Consider the following 17,438-nt stretch of genomic DNA (forward strand, 5'->3'; position numbering starts at 1 on the left):
AACTTCACAAAAGAAGGAGGAATTGCAGAAACAGAGCTATGTGGACAAGGGAATCAATCCTAAATTCCCAAAAAGAAAGGAGCATATCATAATTTTATCACTTCATAATTTGCATGCTCCCTTTTTCAGGTTTTGATTGTAGTAGTCCTTGTTTCTTATGTTAAATAAACACGGTCTTTCTGTGTACTATTCAAGAAAATTATTAACTGCACCAAATTCCAAAGCATTCCATCTTCTGTTGAAATCACTATCTAGTTACAAGTCTCTTCTAATTGGTCAAAAGCATAGTGTTTCCTCAAAATGTTTCTCAAAGTAGAAGCCAGGTCTACTCTGGGACATGTTTCTGGAAACATGCAAACTGCCACCATACAAGAGGAAACATTGTGTCTTATAACATATTTCCTCATTTATGCTGGCCTTGTGTATGCATAGCTTTTAGAACAGACCAAGTAGTATTTATGTAACATAATTACATTGTTTACTATTTTGTTTTTAAATCTTCATTACATGAAAAATATATGAATGATATGTATTTTAGAAGGGTTTGTTAATATTTATGAAATCCACGTTATTCACTTGCATTCGTTGCCATCAAGTTATAAAAAAGTTTTTTTAATGTGTTGTCTACTTTTATATTTAATGTGTAATTAGTATTATATGCAAAAACAAAATAAAGTTAAGATTAGTTTCTTTCTTTTAAGTTAAAATTATTTGACAAATACATACCGTAGAAATAATTCTTTTTCCAAATATATGACAGACAGAAAGGATTGGATATTGTACTGTTGTTAGGTTTATATTATTGATCCATGTCTGAATGTCTATTTCTCAACTTCCTCTTTTCCATAGTGAAACTAACTATCTGTACATTAAATGAAATTTGTTATGAAAAATTGTGATAATTTTGAAGAAGATGGTAATTTTTTTAATTGCACTAATTTGTTTTTGAGCAGATTTTGGTATTGTGTTGGGATGCAAAATCTACATTAAGGAACTCACTAAACGACTCCCATCAAACAAAGATGGTACCCTTCACGAAGGCGATATCATTGTCAAGGTAAGTGAATCATAGGAGGCTAAAGTGATAGTAATCTAGTATATTAGAAAAGTGGCATGCCAAATTTAAACTCAAGAATGAAACATCACAAATGTTGATAATTTTCACAGTCACTGTTCAACTACCATTTTATTTGATACAATTTGGACACTACCTTGGAACAGACAAGAAACAACTTACCAACAGTGGCATTTAACTCTCAGTATGTAATATATTAATATGTCTGTATTAAAGTTTGCTTGAAGACTTGATTTTATTTTTTCAGATCAACAACAACAATACAGAAAATATCAGTCTTAAAGATGCAAAAAAATTCTTAGATGCTGCCAAAGAAAAATTACAACTTGTTGTAAGAAGAGAAAACATAAAGACTGTAACTAATAATAATAATTTACAGGAGATTGGAGCAAGACTGAATAAGGGTAAGAATAAAGAAATGTTTTTCCAATTGCTTGTGAACATCTGAAGGGTGGTGGTTGATGTTAAACAAAAACATGTTGTTTTTAAGTAATATAATTATATAGATAAACATCTCATAAATCATTAGTTATTGAATTCTCTAGAGTAATATTTGTGATAGTTTTTGCAAACAGGTAATTCAAATGGTAATTAATATGTTATTTTATCAATATCACTGTAGATTGCAGATGTGTCATGAAATTAGCTTCTATTAATTTTAGGTTTCAAGCACTTGGTATCTATAACAGAAGTTTTGTATTTGCCATAAAAAAATGTCTAGTTTTGGTTTTAAATAGCTCCTTAATTTGTCATTATAGACGCTGTTTTGTAACTTTCAGAAACCTCTCCAACCAATTTTATTGATGTTTCAAGTACAAGACCTCAGTGGAGTAATCAGAACTTATATGTACAAACTCCCACCCGAGGTTAGTTCTTTAACAATTTGAATAGTTAGGTTGCTATTTTGCCTATATTATATTCATAGCTCTAATAGCTTGCTTTATGCAAGTAGTTTCACAGTTTTGATTGCCTGCTAATATTTTGGTAGTTTTAGCTTTTTGGTGCCAAAAGTCTCTTTATAGTATGCTGCAACAGATAGAATGTTCTTGTTACTTTTTTCTTGTGTTCCTAATGTGAACTCTTGTTAATGTTCTGAAGACATTAAACATTTTATCATTGGTGATATTAATTTACAGTCATTTCTTTTATTTTCAAATTTTTGGTCACTATACTGATATGTTTAAAGATTATTTCACCACCTATGATTAAAATTCTAAAAATGGGCAATGTCACCAAACTTCTTAAAAATAATGCAATTTTACAATATCTTTCTAAATTATATACAACTTACAAATAAGGAAGAGTGAAAATAAAATTTACTGCTTTAAATTTTAAATTTCAGTGATGATAAAAAAATGTTTACGTGATACATAAGTACAAAATATATGTGGTTAGGGTGTTATAAGACATTCAAATGTTAAAATGAAGCTTTCGTAACCTAAAGAAACACCTATGTTTGTTCCAAAAAATAATTTTCACATAATATATTTCAGGGGATCTAAGGCCACCTCTGCTATCTGACCAATCAGAGTCTAAGAATAATCTTACCAAGTAAGAATAGTAATTTTGTATTTTTGTTTTGTTGTTATTGTTGTTTTTTTTCCAAACTTTGATTTTTATTTTTTATCCAACTTCAGCTCATACACACAAATGGTAAAAATTCATACATTACCCAGAAATAAACTAACAATTTTTCAAAAATTTTTTTTATTGGCAGTTGTGTTTATTCTTGGCTAATTTTCAGTATTTTTAGTGTTTAGTAAAGAAAAGTAATAGTACAAGAGAGTCCTATGTACAGCTAAGTTTAGTTTTAAACTTTAACCTTTTGATTATTTAGAAATTTAAACTGACACTCTTATTGAGTTAGTTATTTCAAATAATAATAATAAACATCTTGTATCTTACAGTTTATATTTTTTGAGAGTGCATATGCTGCTAGGTGTAAATAAATTAAATATATAAACATTATTGAAATGAAATGAACAAGTTGTGTTATTCATTATTACCTGATAACCTAATTCGTGAATGGCTTAAATATAGTTGATAATAATCACAGTTCACTTGCTTAATTTAATTCATACCCTAATAGTTGTTGTACATGAAAATTAGTGATATATATTTTCTAAGCCAGCATTTCTTAAAAATGAGGTATGCAAGGGCACTCCAGGGGGTCTGCAAATCATACCCAAAATTTTATGAAAATATTTAGAAAATATAACTTATAGAATAAAAAAAATAGTTTTCCTAAATTTACATTTATATGAATTCAAACATTTAATTTTGGAATACAGCTTTTTATATATGTGGAATATTTTTTTTCAAAACAGAAAAACTGATAAGTCCACAAAAAAATCAAAATTAAAAGGGCTCTTGGGTTGTCAAAGTTTGAGAAACTCTAGCCTATACCACTACTATTTCTGTCGTATCCTGACTGAGCTGATGAGCCCCAGTAATGGACAAAAGACCTTGTCAGCACGACATATGGCAGACATAGTGTAGTTGATATGCTGTTTCATTTTCTGTTTTGCTTTCATGGGTTTTTAGAATTATGACGTTTAAGTGCTATGTATTGTCCTTTTATAATTATTATCCATTTTGAACTACGTATCATCTACCTTGAAAAATGTTCTGAACATTGAAGGTAGACTGTTCATCCTTTTATATATTTCTAAATCTTCATAGAAACTAAAATTTCACAGTTTGAAAACTTGAAAAAACTAGAGACTGATTTAAACAAAAAATGTAACGAAAATCATGATTTCTGGGAAAATTATTTGTTATTGAAAGTTTGGATAGTGATTAAGAAGTAGTTACTACACTAATTGTTTCTTAGGTAATCTCATACTTTTTTCTTACGTAATTCAATCACAGAGTGCAAAGTGGCCGAAATCGGGGTCCATTGATGGGAATTTCTCTTAGTCATCTAGATCAGCCTGCAACTCCACTTTTGACTGGCCATGGTCACTCTAGAGGTTTGCTGACAACAGAAGGAGATGAACCTTCTCCAAGACCACCTCTACCTCGAGTAGATGGTAAAGTTATTTTCCAACATTTTAAAAATAAGAATTCAGTAATGAAATTTCCTTGCATGGTCCATTTAGATATTGAGCTTCTAATCATTTAATAAAACTGTTAAACTTAACCAAAATATCTCTTGTTCCCACATTAATACAACTTCCTTAATGGTAGTAGAGTCTGTGGATGGTTGATTAAATCTTTCTTCTTATTTGAGGAAAATCACTAAGTTTGTTATTGGAACTTTAATATTTTCAGTATTTCAGTTTTATTAATCTTAGTATCTGATTAGTCTTAGGAGTTACTTCAACATTTAGTATGGCAAAGTTAGACTTGTTGTGCCTTACTGTAGCATATCTGATAGTACTGAACTTAAAGCTCAAGTAGTTTTACCTTTTATGTTACATTTGGTAGTCTTACAGGTGTCCACTCTTTTGGAATATTTCCATACATGCAGATTTTCTTGGGATTCAGTGGAGGACGTTCACCATTCCTATGGATTTTCAAATAACTTTCAGTGACTTATGATGAACCTAAGAATACTTTGGACCTTATAATAAATTTTCTTTAAATTGCACAATTTTGGTTATTAAACAAAAACTTTGTTTCTTTTATTTTGTATTAGGCTTTCAAAACTGAGATGTATAATTTCATCTGATAAACCACAGTTTGTTATTTTTGTCTTAAAACACTTTCTTAAAAAGTTGTAATGTAATTGTTTTAAGTGCACTCTAACACTCATTATTATAAATATTTCTGTTTTTAAAATCAGCTTATACTTTTTAATAGAAACTTTCAAACTGTGAAATATGATACTCTGAGATTCTTGATCACACTAATTGCTTATTTTCAACTTTCTCTCTTTGTTTTCTGTTATCACTATAAAATGAATCTTACTATTACATAAAGTCAATATGTTTCCATTTTTGAACTTAGTTTATTTGCTGTGTTAATTTGTACATGATTTTTAACAGACACATTAACTTTTCAGGAAATTTGTGAGGAGTAACATATGTAATTTACCCATGTTTATTTTCCTCATTTATTCAAAGCTTTTGTACTTTTAAAAAACTATGGTATAAAATACTAATGTAATATCTACTTGTAGAACTGGCTGCCAACTCAAGGAAAGATCACAGTGATAAAGAGATTTCTTCAAGAAGAAATAGGAATGCTGTGTAAGTATTTATTTTTGATAACTCTTATGTAGGCCAAATCTGTAGTTATAACTTGTTTTGCATTTACCCCCTGGAAGAGTGGTGCTGGTGTCAGATGACCTTCTTTGTTGTAATTTATTTACACAAGTCAATGATGAAATTAAAATTAGACAAAACATTTTAAGTGGTGGTAATTTTTACAGAAGTTTTAACTCTTGTTTTTGCTCATTTTTATTTTTTCAAGGTGTAGTAGTATTTGTTATTGAGTACCAAAGACACTCCAAATGTAAATTATTTACATTTGAACCATTAATAGGCCTGACCCCAGACTTGTTTCCTTTCAAAAAGATGGAAGTGTTGGTATTAGGTTAACAGGAGGCAATGAAGCTGGAATTTTTGTTACTTCAGTCCAGCCAGGCAGTCCGGCTTCATTACAAGGTCTTCAGCCGGGTGATAAAGTACTTAAGGTATTTATAGATAATTTTAGTGATATGTTCTAAACATCTCCTTAAAACATATTAAAATTTTAAAAAATTCTCAAAGCCATGATTAGGCAGCAACTTTAGTGTTATTTCGATTATAAAGTAATTTTTTACACAAAACTAATGTGTTAACCTTAAATTAAAACAAGTGTAATTTATTTAAACCTCTTGTTTAGTTTATATTATATTTTAACTAGGTTCCAAACATAGTATTTGATTATTCAGTTTCAGAGTTATAAGAATATTATGATATGTAATTTAGAAGAGATTGGTTGATATTGGATTTTGTTAATTATATTTTATATGCATCTTTAAAATATGGTTTGCCCTTTCAGAATAACATATTTTGTAATTATACAAACAGAACTGATTATTTTGATATTGGTAACAAAAAATACAAAGGTGTTATTTTCTGTTTTCTAAATACTGCAGGTAAATAATAAAGACATGAAAGGGGTTACAAGGGAAGAAGCAGTAATGCTTTTGATGAATTCACAAGATCATGTTGAATTAATTGTTCAACACAGGAAGGAAGGTACAAAAGAAATTTGTGAATTTATGTGTATATTACATATTTTACATTTGGTATGCTAATCATATGCATAATTGTTATTCTTCAACATTTCATGTTTTTTGTCTTCAAATGACATTTTCATAAATTAGAACTAAAATAACCGACTTTGGCTAACATTTGTACTTGTTTCTTTTCCTAGAAATTCTATACCCTTTTATGTGTAGAATATTACACAGCATACTTTCCCTATTATTTGATAACTATTTGTACTTCTAGATATAAAAATTGGAACAAAACTGTTCTATTGGCATAACAACTATTCATGAACTTATATTAGCAAAAGGATTTGAAATACTTTCAATCAAATGTTTTTGTGTAAAACGTTTATAATGTTTGTGATTCTTTTATTTCCAGAGTATGATGAAATAGTAGCCACCCAAAGGGGGGATTCTTTTTATATCAGGTTAGTTATCTCATTTTTTTTTATTTTTTTTTCATTAACAGGTTTCATCAACTTTACAGTTTGAAAAATGTATATTGAAGAATTTAGTAATTTTTGAAATAAAATATAGCAGATTTTCAGGAAGGAACATTAAATTAAATACTAAAGTTAATTTGTTTTAAAAAGAATGTAATATTTCCAATAAAAACAAGTATTAAGTTTTTAAGAACCCTAGCAAGCAAAATTGTACAGGAAGAAAACATTATAGTGTTGAACATTCATGTGATTAATTCAATGAATAAGGATTGGAAACTAACTATTGTTTGCTGAAAAGCATGTGTTTTTAGTTACCAATTTTTATCTTGTTAGCTTCCTAGTTCATCATAGAACATCATAGTTTTTAACTGGTAGCTAAAATACTATATTCCTGGATGTTAGCTGAGAAGGATACAAGATAGATTTAAGAAGGAATATAAAGAAAAATCAGCAATTTTATTTGTTTTTGTCAAATTGCACTATTTTTATTATTGATTTGAGAACCCAGGAAACAATTATTTGTTTATCCTGGGCTCAGAAATTAATTATGAAATCTTCAGGTTAGTCCTCTCACAGTGGTTATGATTGTTTGTAGATCAGCCCAGTCTATAAATATGATAACTTTGTTATGTATTATGATACTGAATATCTTTCATACTTTGCATTTCACCCATCTTGTAGTGGGAGAGTGAAGTACAAGTTTAAGGATTTGTAAATTTCTCTTTAACTTGGCAGCAACTATTTCTGATCAAGTATTAATAATAATAATTGTAAACAAAATATTGTATAAAACACAATTGTTTCCATGGTATTGTTCAGTATAAACTTTCAAAAATTTCAGTACATACTTTTTAATATCTACTCAAGATACAATTTGGCACCTAATAATGCTTAGCTATAAGAAAAGTAACATAAGAAAATGTCAACCTATAGTACATTTGATAATGCACCTTATATATCAAAGTAATAGATTGACTTAAACCACTATGGTTTGTAAAAACACAGGAATTTATGCACATCTTTTGCAAAAACTAGTTTGATATCTTTCACAAAAACTAGTTTAATTTGATTAAGACATTTTTCTAACCATAAATTCATAATAGCATAAAACAATTTTTGTAGATCGAAAATTAACGTATATTTTACAGTTACTCTGTCAATTTGATCATAGAGATTCAAATTAAACAGAAATTGTGAGTGTGTATTATAGTTTATCAACTATATTTCTTATTTTCATGAAATACTATTTAGGAATCAAACATGTAAACTGGGTGATTCAGAAGTCCTTTAACAGACAAATAATTCAGAAATTAAGAGATTTAGGAAACAAATTGTTAGCAGTATGGAATGAAGTGACACCTTCAAGGTCACGTCCTTTGAATCTGTTATTAATAAGCATAATACATTAAAATTGACAATTTTAAAAGGTGAAAACAATAACAAGTGAAACTTTTTAAACCAAAAATTACCAAAATTGTTTCACAACAACATTTATTGCCATATATGCAGATAAGGTAAACATCCCAATAGTATTTTAAAATGGTGTCAGACAGTTAATACCTGTGTTCAAAGTACTGCTCATATGTCAGATATGTTATTATGGCAGCTTCATGATCTATATTGATTGCTGCTGTTGACCTGCCTGCACAGTGTTCTATGTCTAGGTAGGCCTGTAATATGCAGCCACTGACATGCATTTCATGGCATCTGGTGTAAAGGATGATGCTAAGCTGTGAAGCATTCAGCATACAATTTTTCAGCAGCCCAGACATTCTGGTGACACTCTCTGTACAGTAGGACCTTACTACACTGTTCTTCAACTGAATACTTTGCTGCAGTACAATGCTTGGGTTCTATATTATGTAGGGGCTTTTATTTTAATACTCTTAACCTTTTGGACCCTAGCTTTATGTAACAGTCTTTGTTATAGTCAGATTTTGATTGTTTTTGGCGCACTCCATATGCATGAAAGGGGTTCAGTTATGCTTATAACTGTTGTTCATGAAGAGCAGTTTTGGTAATTTTTTATTCAAAATGTTTTTGTCTATATCCTTGCCATTGATATTTTGAGTATATAATCCATATTAATAAAATTTCCGAAGGGATTACCCTGAATGATCTCAATGATATTGTCAAAGGGAGGTCTTCAACAACTCATAATGTACCACTAACAATATTTTTCTATACCTTCCCATTTCCAAATTATTTGCCTGTTAATGGACATCTGAATCAACCATTATAAATTAGTTAATTTAAAGTAAACTCATTTAAGCAAAGATTGCAAATGAAAACTTTAAAATTTAATAGTGCTCTTTGCATGAAAATTTCTAAAATCACAAACTGAACTGGTTCTTTAGTGTCCTTTTGTGATTTGCCTCTCCTCCATCCCAAAACCTCTAATTCTCGGTTATGCTGTTACTACTGTCTCAGAATCCATATAGCTTGAATTGATGGTGTGTTTAGAGGACTTACTTAAGTACATGATAAGTAATGGTTTTCTTTTGAGCTTTATACCATATGAAAACTACTATTTTGTAATTTAACCCTATTAGTCCCAGCTGCCACAATTCTTGGAAGCTAACGTCACTCTCATTATATTTTGTTCCAAAAATAAAACTGGTCCATGAAATTGTTTAGAATTTGACAAGAAATATCAAAGTTTTTAAGGTCAATAGTTATATTTTATTTTCCATTTTCTCTACTATATCACTAACTCTACCTATTTATCATCAATGTACACTGCAATGAAATTTTTGAAATTAAGAAATGGAAATATGTACATACCTTTTAGCTCTTCATAGAAGTCTTTAGAAACTTGATTTTTTTATTATGCATAATTTCACATCTTTATCTTTTCACTTATAATTTATTTTTCCCTTTTCCTCTCCAATTCTTTGCCTATATGTTAACTTGTGTCCATGGGAATTTATTATTATTATATGGCGATTCCCTTATAGAGACTTATTTCACTAACACTGTGCACATGCAAATAACACCATTTTGGTTATACACTTTCATAATCCAGGCAACAACAAGTTAAACTTGTAAAAATCATTAAACCTTTCAAATATGATTTTTAAAACTCAAATGATACCTAAATACAGTTAAACTGTCTCTCTAAGTAGCATATTTAGGTAAGAAACCACCATAAGTGCTATAGTTGATCAAGCAGACAACAACACTAATGGCAGTTACATGTACACTGTGAGGAAAACTGCATGCCAATTTTAGATAACCATTGGTGTAGTATATTGTAAACTGAGCTCTTTCTACCAACGATATACACTTGTGTCTACTAACTACATGTATGTTGTAGATCTAAAGGCAAAGTATAGAAGGTAGACGTGGCACTCATCAAGATTTGGAAAATTTATATATTTCCCAGACAAACCAGCTAGAGACATTGAATATCATGTGCCAAGTAGACCAACCACATGTACTCAGCATTTATATACTCATACATTGCCAGCTTATGTGGCTAAGAGTAAACCACTGATAAAGTCGAGATTTTTCATAGCACGTGGATCACATAACATGAAAACAGCAGTATAAGTATTTTTTAAAAAGTTTGCCATGAAAAAGGAATTATAACTTAGATAATATAAAAATTCAAATCATAACATACATTATAATTAAGAACAAATTAAGCTTATCACAACTAGCTGAGTTCTTCATTGATTTTGCTTATTAGTTGCTGGACAGATTTTACAGCTCCAAAGAAAGAGTGAAAAAAGTTTATGTCGTGTCTCTAGTTATTTCAAAGCATTAAACTATTTCTTGCACAGAACACATTTCTGCCTTGAGAGTCATGAAAGTGGAGAAATGAGTTTCCCAATTGGAGAAATATTTCACATTGTTGATACCTTATACAAGGGAGTTGTGGGTTCCTGGCTAGGTTACAGACTAGATCACAACAATCATGAAGTCCAGAAAGGTGTTCTTCCTAACAGTAGCAGGTAAGTCCTCTTTACTTGAATTTATTTCAACAATATACAGTCATACTCATTATGTATAGCTAATTATATATCGTCTGATGGAATGTTAACTGAGATTTTTTTTTATTTAATTTCAAATTATGTTATAAAAAACAATATAACAGCTCTTAAAAGATGGTGGCCTCCTCATCCATATAATTTTATGTATGTTATTATTAAAACTTGAGAAAAGATGAAAAATGTTGACTCGTTAGTTCATGACCACTTTATGCATCACATTTACTAAGATTTGAGACTAATGAACAGAAACATCTGATTCTGACTTATAGTTATTATAAGTTGCACCTAGTAAAGTTTGGCTGTTTATTTTTTTTCATTTCTGAAAACCTAATTTCAAATATACCAGAGCAGAGAAGTTGGCTCAACAGCAGCAGAATCAGCAAAAGAAAGACTCCGCTGTTGAAAGTCGAGGTAGTTTCTTTAAAAGAAAAGGTGCAAGACGTTCCAAGTCCTTAAGCAAGGATCATTGGGAAGAAGTGATGTTCGGTAAGTCTAATATTCAAACAAGTGAAAAAAAAAAACATTATTTAAGCAATGTGTCATGTGTTTGTTAAAAAAAGTTTAACTTTTCACTGCTGGATTGGTGAATAAGATTATGAATCTGTATCATGCTATATTGAAACATATGTATATATTCACATCAGAAGGAAGTAGAAATGTGGTCAAATCAACCTGACCAAACCTTTGATGATAAATAAATACTATTTTAAAGAATACGGTCTTTCTCTCTACAAAAATAAATAAATTCTCTTTCTATGGAGAAAAGCTTTGTTCCTAAAATTAGTGTATACACATATATATAGCTTAAGTTGGTGCATATATATATATATATAGTTGTGTATATTTTTATCTACCTAAAAAACAATAAAGGGCCTCAGTCAGGAAATCAAAAACTTCTACTGAAGTAAAAGTAAAACTTGGAAGGAAATGACAAAGATTATATGATCTTATGTTTTCAACTCACAGTGTGAGTTTAAAAAAAATACTTAACAAAGAAGAATAGCTTCAGGTTGTTTTGTCTGATATGCTAAATGGACAGTAAATTGCTCAAAAATGGAGTACTTACATTACCAAGTTATATGTGGAAAAAAAACTGATTGGGCATGTCAAACAAATACCCACATCTTTGGAATATAGTTGTCAATAACCTTCTTATCTTATCACATGGCCAAGTAATAATCAAATGAAGTTTTTCACCAAACAAAAAAATAATATTTTCGTGCTTAAAGGGTAGTTTGTGTTCACAGCAGTGGCATTGGTTAATTTTGAAATTTGATTTGTCAAAAAACAATTAGGCTCATCAAAAGTATCAGCCCCATTCAGATGATAAAAACTTTTAAAGTATATTTAAAACTAACAATAATAGAAAAGAAGTTCTGTACAGTATAAATTAAAGGAATAAATGAAAAAAAGCCTAGATTGAGGCATTGGTTCTCCTTTTAAAATTAATAGATGATTTTTGTGAGAAAACCAAACAAAATAAAACTTGAATTGTGTCAATAAATTCAACATGAAATTCTGTTCATGTAAGAAATCATGAATTGGACAAATAAATGTTCTTTAACTGTAAGAAAAACAAAACATCATACATTCCTGAATGAAGAGGAATGCACAAAATCAACTGTGGTTATTGAAATTTATCATTCTATTCTATGGGATCAAATAAGAATTATAGCCGAATCAGGTTTTTTTTTTGTCAAATAAATGTTAGTGAAAGTATTGAAATACCTGAACAAAAGGATAATTTATTAAATAATGACACAAGATCTGAGTTATATCCAGTATGTCATTCCTTTTTTTCTTCCTATAAACTAAATGGCATGTCCAAAATGAGTGACAATGTAGATTACATGTACTAATGAATATGGTAATTTGAGTAGAGATAAATGTTTTGATGATGACTGACTGGATCACTTAAAGCATGTTGACTGTTTTTAGTTTTATTTATTTGATTCTTGCATAGTATTGTTTTTTGATCTAAATGCTCAAAGCTCTTCCGTATAATTAATTGAAATACATTTGTTTTAAAAATAGCATTTAGAAATATTTCAATATAACATTAGTCTTAGCAGTAAAGCCCCCCCCCCTCCCCCAATGGCACAATGGGATGCCTTTGGACTTACAATGCTAGAAACTGGGTTTCATTTCGATATACATGGTGGGCAAAGCTCAGGTAGCCCACTGTGCAGCTTTGTGCTTAATTACAAACAAACAAACAGCTTAGCAGTAAGTTCCTTAGCTGTAGAAAATCAACCCATGAGCCTCAATTTGATACATCTGATATAAACTCTTTATGCTTGTGTATACTTATATTTTTATTTTAAAGTTCTTTATAATTTTTAATATAATTAAACTGTCACTTTCAAATGTTTTTACATTTTATTTAGCTTTAAAGTATAAATTTAATATTTGTGTGCTAGAAAATTGTTTAGAAGATTTTATGCATTAATTTTTCCTCTTTAAATTTACAGCAGATGGCACATCCAAGTTTCCTGCCTACGAAAGAGTAACCTTGAAGCATAGTTAGTACAAACATTATGTTTTCTAAAATCCAATCAGTTATTTTTAATGTATACTATACAATCACAATTATTTACAATAATGGTCAATACAGTACTTTAATTTTTCATTTGCAGATCTTGTTAAAAATATTTGAACAAAGTAGAACAAATGCATAAGAAAGTAATTGTTGACGCAATTGAAATCATGCATGTAACAGAGGTCATGAATTAATAATGAAGTAGAATATTAGAATGATTATGTATTTAATTTTATGTATGAAAAGTGAATTTAAGTATTAGTAACGATTCAAATCATTTGTTTAACAGGCTTGGCTCTAACTGTATTTGTTTAGTCATTTCTTATTTCAGATAATGTGGCTGTGAAAATAAATTTAGCTTTTCTTAAATAAGTTAAGTTTTAAAAATAGTTAATTGGCTTTAGTATCTTTACTAGGCAACAATTTCAATTTAAAGAAGTTACTTATTGACTTTTATAAATTTTTATTGGTCAGTTTGTGAGAAAAGCACCTTTTCTTTAACTCGTCAAAATTGATTTATTACACAATTTTATTTGAGTCTATGACACTTATGTGGATTATATATTAGTGTAAGATATGGAGAATACATTAAGAAAATTTTAGATGCTCTATTTGGTCATGGAAATATTGCCATCCAAGCATGTGACCTTTATCAAGGTCGTCATCACTTTTTCAGGGCAATATCCATGACCAGAAAACACTAAATAGAGAAGTAAATGTAATTCTAAAACATACCTCCTCTCACACTACAGCTATTACTTGACTGCTATGGTTTTTTACCTTTGACCATTTAAGCAGTGGTCTGTTTTGTTTTTTTTCTTTGTTTCTTTGTAGTATGACCATTGGAGATACTCTGAGTGTTTGATTTTGTAAAACTAAAAAATTTTTTTGTTTGACAACCCAATTTACGGCATGCATTACCGAATTAATGTATCAAGCAAGGAAGCAAATCAAGTCTCTCCTATCCCACCTCTGATATCTAGTGTTGCTCACGAATTAGGGAGAGTTTCTCTCAATTGAGGCTGTCCATGAGATGGAGACATAACTTCGGTCTGGTGGTGTTTCTCTGGGGGCTTTGAGGCTGCATTTGTGGGCATTCGAGTGTCCTGACCCCAGACATCAGCCCCTCAGTCTATGAGTACCCAGAGTGGATTCCTCCCATATCCACAAAGTTCCTCCGCTTGGTCGTAACACTGCTAGTGGCAGTGGTGACTACCGTATGCCCAGGGGGTCTGGGGGGGCTAGGCTCCAAGAGTTTCTGGATTTGTGGAATCCTTTACCATGGATTCATGGATACTACAGGTCCTTGCATCAGGATTGGTCATTCAGTTTACATCTCCACCACCATTATCCTCCCCATGAAACTGTAGTGTTTCCACCTCCCGTAGATTCTCGAATTTCAGGACTTTGTCCCACGGCTATCGGAGATTTGTTGGTCAATGGGAGCAGTGGAGAGAGTCATTCCAGTTCTTCATGGGTTTTATTCCTGTCTGTTTGTTATGTCCAAGAATACAGGAAATTGGCATCAAGTCATCAGTCTTTCTCGTCTAAATCAATTCCTAGACCCTCCAAAGTTCACAATGGAATCATTCCTCACTCTGCATTGGCATTTTTTTGCCAAGACTGTGGATGACCATGTTTGATGTTACCTATGCCTACTGCACATTCCCATAGCAGAGTTGTCCCACCACTATCTGCATTTTGTGCACAAGAATCTGGTACTGCAGTTCAGGGCTTTGCCCTTTGGTCAAGCATCAGCTTCATATGTGTTTGGCTGAATCATATGAACCTTTTCTCATCACCTCCATTCCCTGGGCCTGTGCACACACCATTCCATGGACATCTGGCTACTGTTGACGCCACCTCATCAGTTGGCAGAAGTCATACCCAGTTACTGCTTTCCAAAACAACCCAGGCAGGCTTTATTATCAGAACCGAGAAATCTATTCGTACTCTAACATGTATCTCATTCCTTTGGGATGAGCTTACATGAAATCTCATCAGTGTTCTCTACATGACTAATGGATCATGAACAGTGATCCACTGGAGTCTCCAGGTCCTTGTTCAGGATCAACATCTTTGATCTTGAGTGGTGGTTAGATCAGAACAATACTATGATTGGCGTTCCTCTGCTGCCACTTCATCCTGAGCTCCATCTTTTCATGGATGCCTCGCTTCAGGAATGGGGTATATATCTGAACAGTCAGGAATTCCACGGCCTATGGATGGAAAATGAGGCCTTCCTTCACATCAATGTTTTAGAACTTCTTGCTGTTCAATGGGCGATGTCTCAAGATCTGGAATTATTGAGAGGCAAAGTCGTCATGCTTCAAACTCCTACAATTCTAAGATGGTATCTTACGTTTCCCTTCAAAGGGCTTTTGGTCAAGGTCCCTTTGTTTTTGAACCTTGGATCTTCTATATTGGGCCAACTCCCATCATGTCATCCTACTAAAATGCAGTGTTCGGTGATGACTTTGGTGGCAGATCAATTGTCTCGGTCCTACCAGATTTTCCCTATAGAATGGATGCTTCATTATGGGGTTTTTCATTAGATTTGCTCTTGGTTTGGGATACTGATGATCGATACTTTGTCACTAATTGGAACACTCAACTACCACACCTCAACGAGGATTCCTGTACATGGTGAGGGGACCTCCCAGGGAAGGTTCTGTATTTTTAGTTACTTCCTCTGGGATCTAAACATCCATCCATGTGTTTACCGTGCGTGGCGACCTTTGAAGAGGAGGAGAGGATTCTGGTGGTTGAGTGGTGTCTGGGGCACTGCAACACACCACTTTGGCCTTGAATTTCTGAAGATGGGTGGCCCCCAGGGTCAATCGGCTGGTCCAATCGGGCTAGGGTCAATTGAGTGTTTCTATGGGTGTTGTGGACATTGTGTCTAATTCTGGTTTTTTGGTATAGTACTCATGAAACCCTGGCATTGCTGCAGTGTCCTTGTTTGACATTGTAGTGCATTCCCTTGTAAGACTCCATGGTGGGTGGGGTCAGTGAGTACTGAATCTTTCTCTTTTCTTATGGATCCCCCAAATCCAAATAAAAAAATTTAAAAACTCTGCTAATTGGTAAACGACGACACCTAGAATACTCTGAACAACAGTCTCCACCCCAATGTAGACCTGTACCTCACTTCCTGTTAAGGCAGGTTATTTGAACTGTAAGGTACAGCTGTATATTTCTAACCCTCTCCGATGTTTTCTGTGCCAGCAGTTCGGTTATTCAAAGACATTTTGTCATGGTTCTGTGATGTGTGCTCGTTGTGGTGGCAAGGACCACGATGCTTACGAGTGTGAATTGGACCCTCACTGTGTTAATTGTAGTGGTTCCCACCCCTCTTACTTTAAGTCTTGCTCTAAGTAGGTGTAGGAGAAAGAGGTACAGCATTTGAAGACTGTTAATAACATTTCTTACCCTGAGGCTCGGAAGCTATTGTTCCCTACTCCTACAATGGGGGTGCAGATGGACCTTTCTGACCTTCCATCTGAGTCTTTTTCATGCCTTGTGAGGGGTCTTCTGCCCTCCATGGATAATAGAGTTGACTGGTCTACATCTACTCCAATCTCTGTCCCCACTATTCCTTCTAGGGACTGCCTGGGTCATCAGTGTCTGCTCGAGTCCTTCTTTGGCCCCTAGATGCAGGACAGTCACTCGATCACATCCTCAGTCATTGTATTCTCACTCTGATGACAGAGATCTGCCCACTCAATCAAGGGCAGGATCCATGGATGTCGATCGACCTTCATCTAGTAAAGAAAAATGGCATGGTCGTAAACCGAAGGGTTCTCCACTCTGTTCTCCTCCACCTAGATAAAAAATGGCCACTTTGATACAGTGGAACTGTCAAGGTTTTCGTTCTAATCTGGATGACATTAAGGCCTTGATCAACTCCTATCATACCATGTGTCTCTTCTTACAAGAAACATTTCTGAAACCTGCCAATACAGTCACCTTTTGGCAGTTTTCTTTGTACTGGAATGACAGGTTGTGGGATGGAGGGGTCGCATTGCTGGTCGACCAGCATGTGCCCTCCTTATCTGTGTCCCTCGATACATCCTTGGAGGTCGTAGCCATCCATGTTTCCTTAGGTCATACCATCACTGTTTGTTCTCTCTACTTGTCTCCTGGGGAGACTTATGATCAATTTGACCTTGATGCTCTCGTT

The 17,438-nt window shown here is 32.4% G+C and overlaps 1 protein-coding gene across 1 annotated transcript in view; it reads left to right on the forward strand.

Annotated features, from left to right (window-relative positions):
- The window catches only part of LOC106460210 (tight junction protein ZO-1-like), a 61,681-nt gene that overhangs the window by 13,034 nt on the left and 31,209 nt on the right, over window positions 1-17,438 (forward strand). The window contains exons 6-17 of the mRNA XM_013919894.2: window positions 954-1,057; window positions 1,323-1,479; window positions 1,855-1,941; window positions 2,569-2,626; window positions 3,947-4,107; window positions 5,199-5,268; window positions 5,564-5,714; window positions 6,162-6,264; window positions 6,658-6,706; window positions 10,507-10,677; window positions 11,063-11,202; window positions 13,188-13,238. Of these exons, the coding sequence (XP_013775348.1) occupies window positions 954-1,057; window positions 1,323-1,479; window positions 1,855-1,941; window positions 2,569-2,626; window positions 3,947-4,107; window positions 5,199-5,268; window positions 5,564-5,714; window positions 6,162-6,264; window positions 6,658-6,706; window positions 10,507-10,677; window positions 11,063-11,202; window positions 13,188-13,238 (1,302 nt within the window). The remainder of the gene's footprint in view (window positions 1-953; window positions 1,058-1,322; window positions 1,480-1,854; window positions 1,942-2,568; window positions 2,627-3,946; window positions 4,108-5,198; window positions 5,269-5,563; window positions 5,715-6,161; window positions 6,265-6,657; window positions 6,707-10,506; window positions 10,678-11,062; window positions 11,203-13,187; window positions 13,239-17,438) is intronic.

Source organism: Limulus polyphemus, unplaced genomic scaffold, assembly GCF_000517525.1.
Source record: "Limulus polyphemus unplaced genomic scaffold, Limulus_polyphemus-2.1.2 Scaffold729, whole genome shotgun sequence".
Classification (NCBI taxonomy): Eukaryota; Metazoa; Arthropoda; class Merostomata; order Xiphosura; family Limulidae; genus Limulus; species Limulus polyphemus.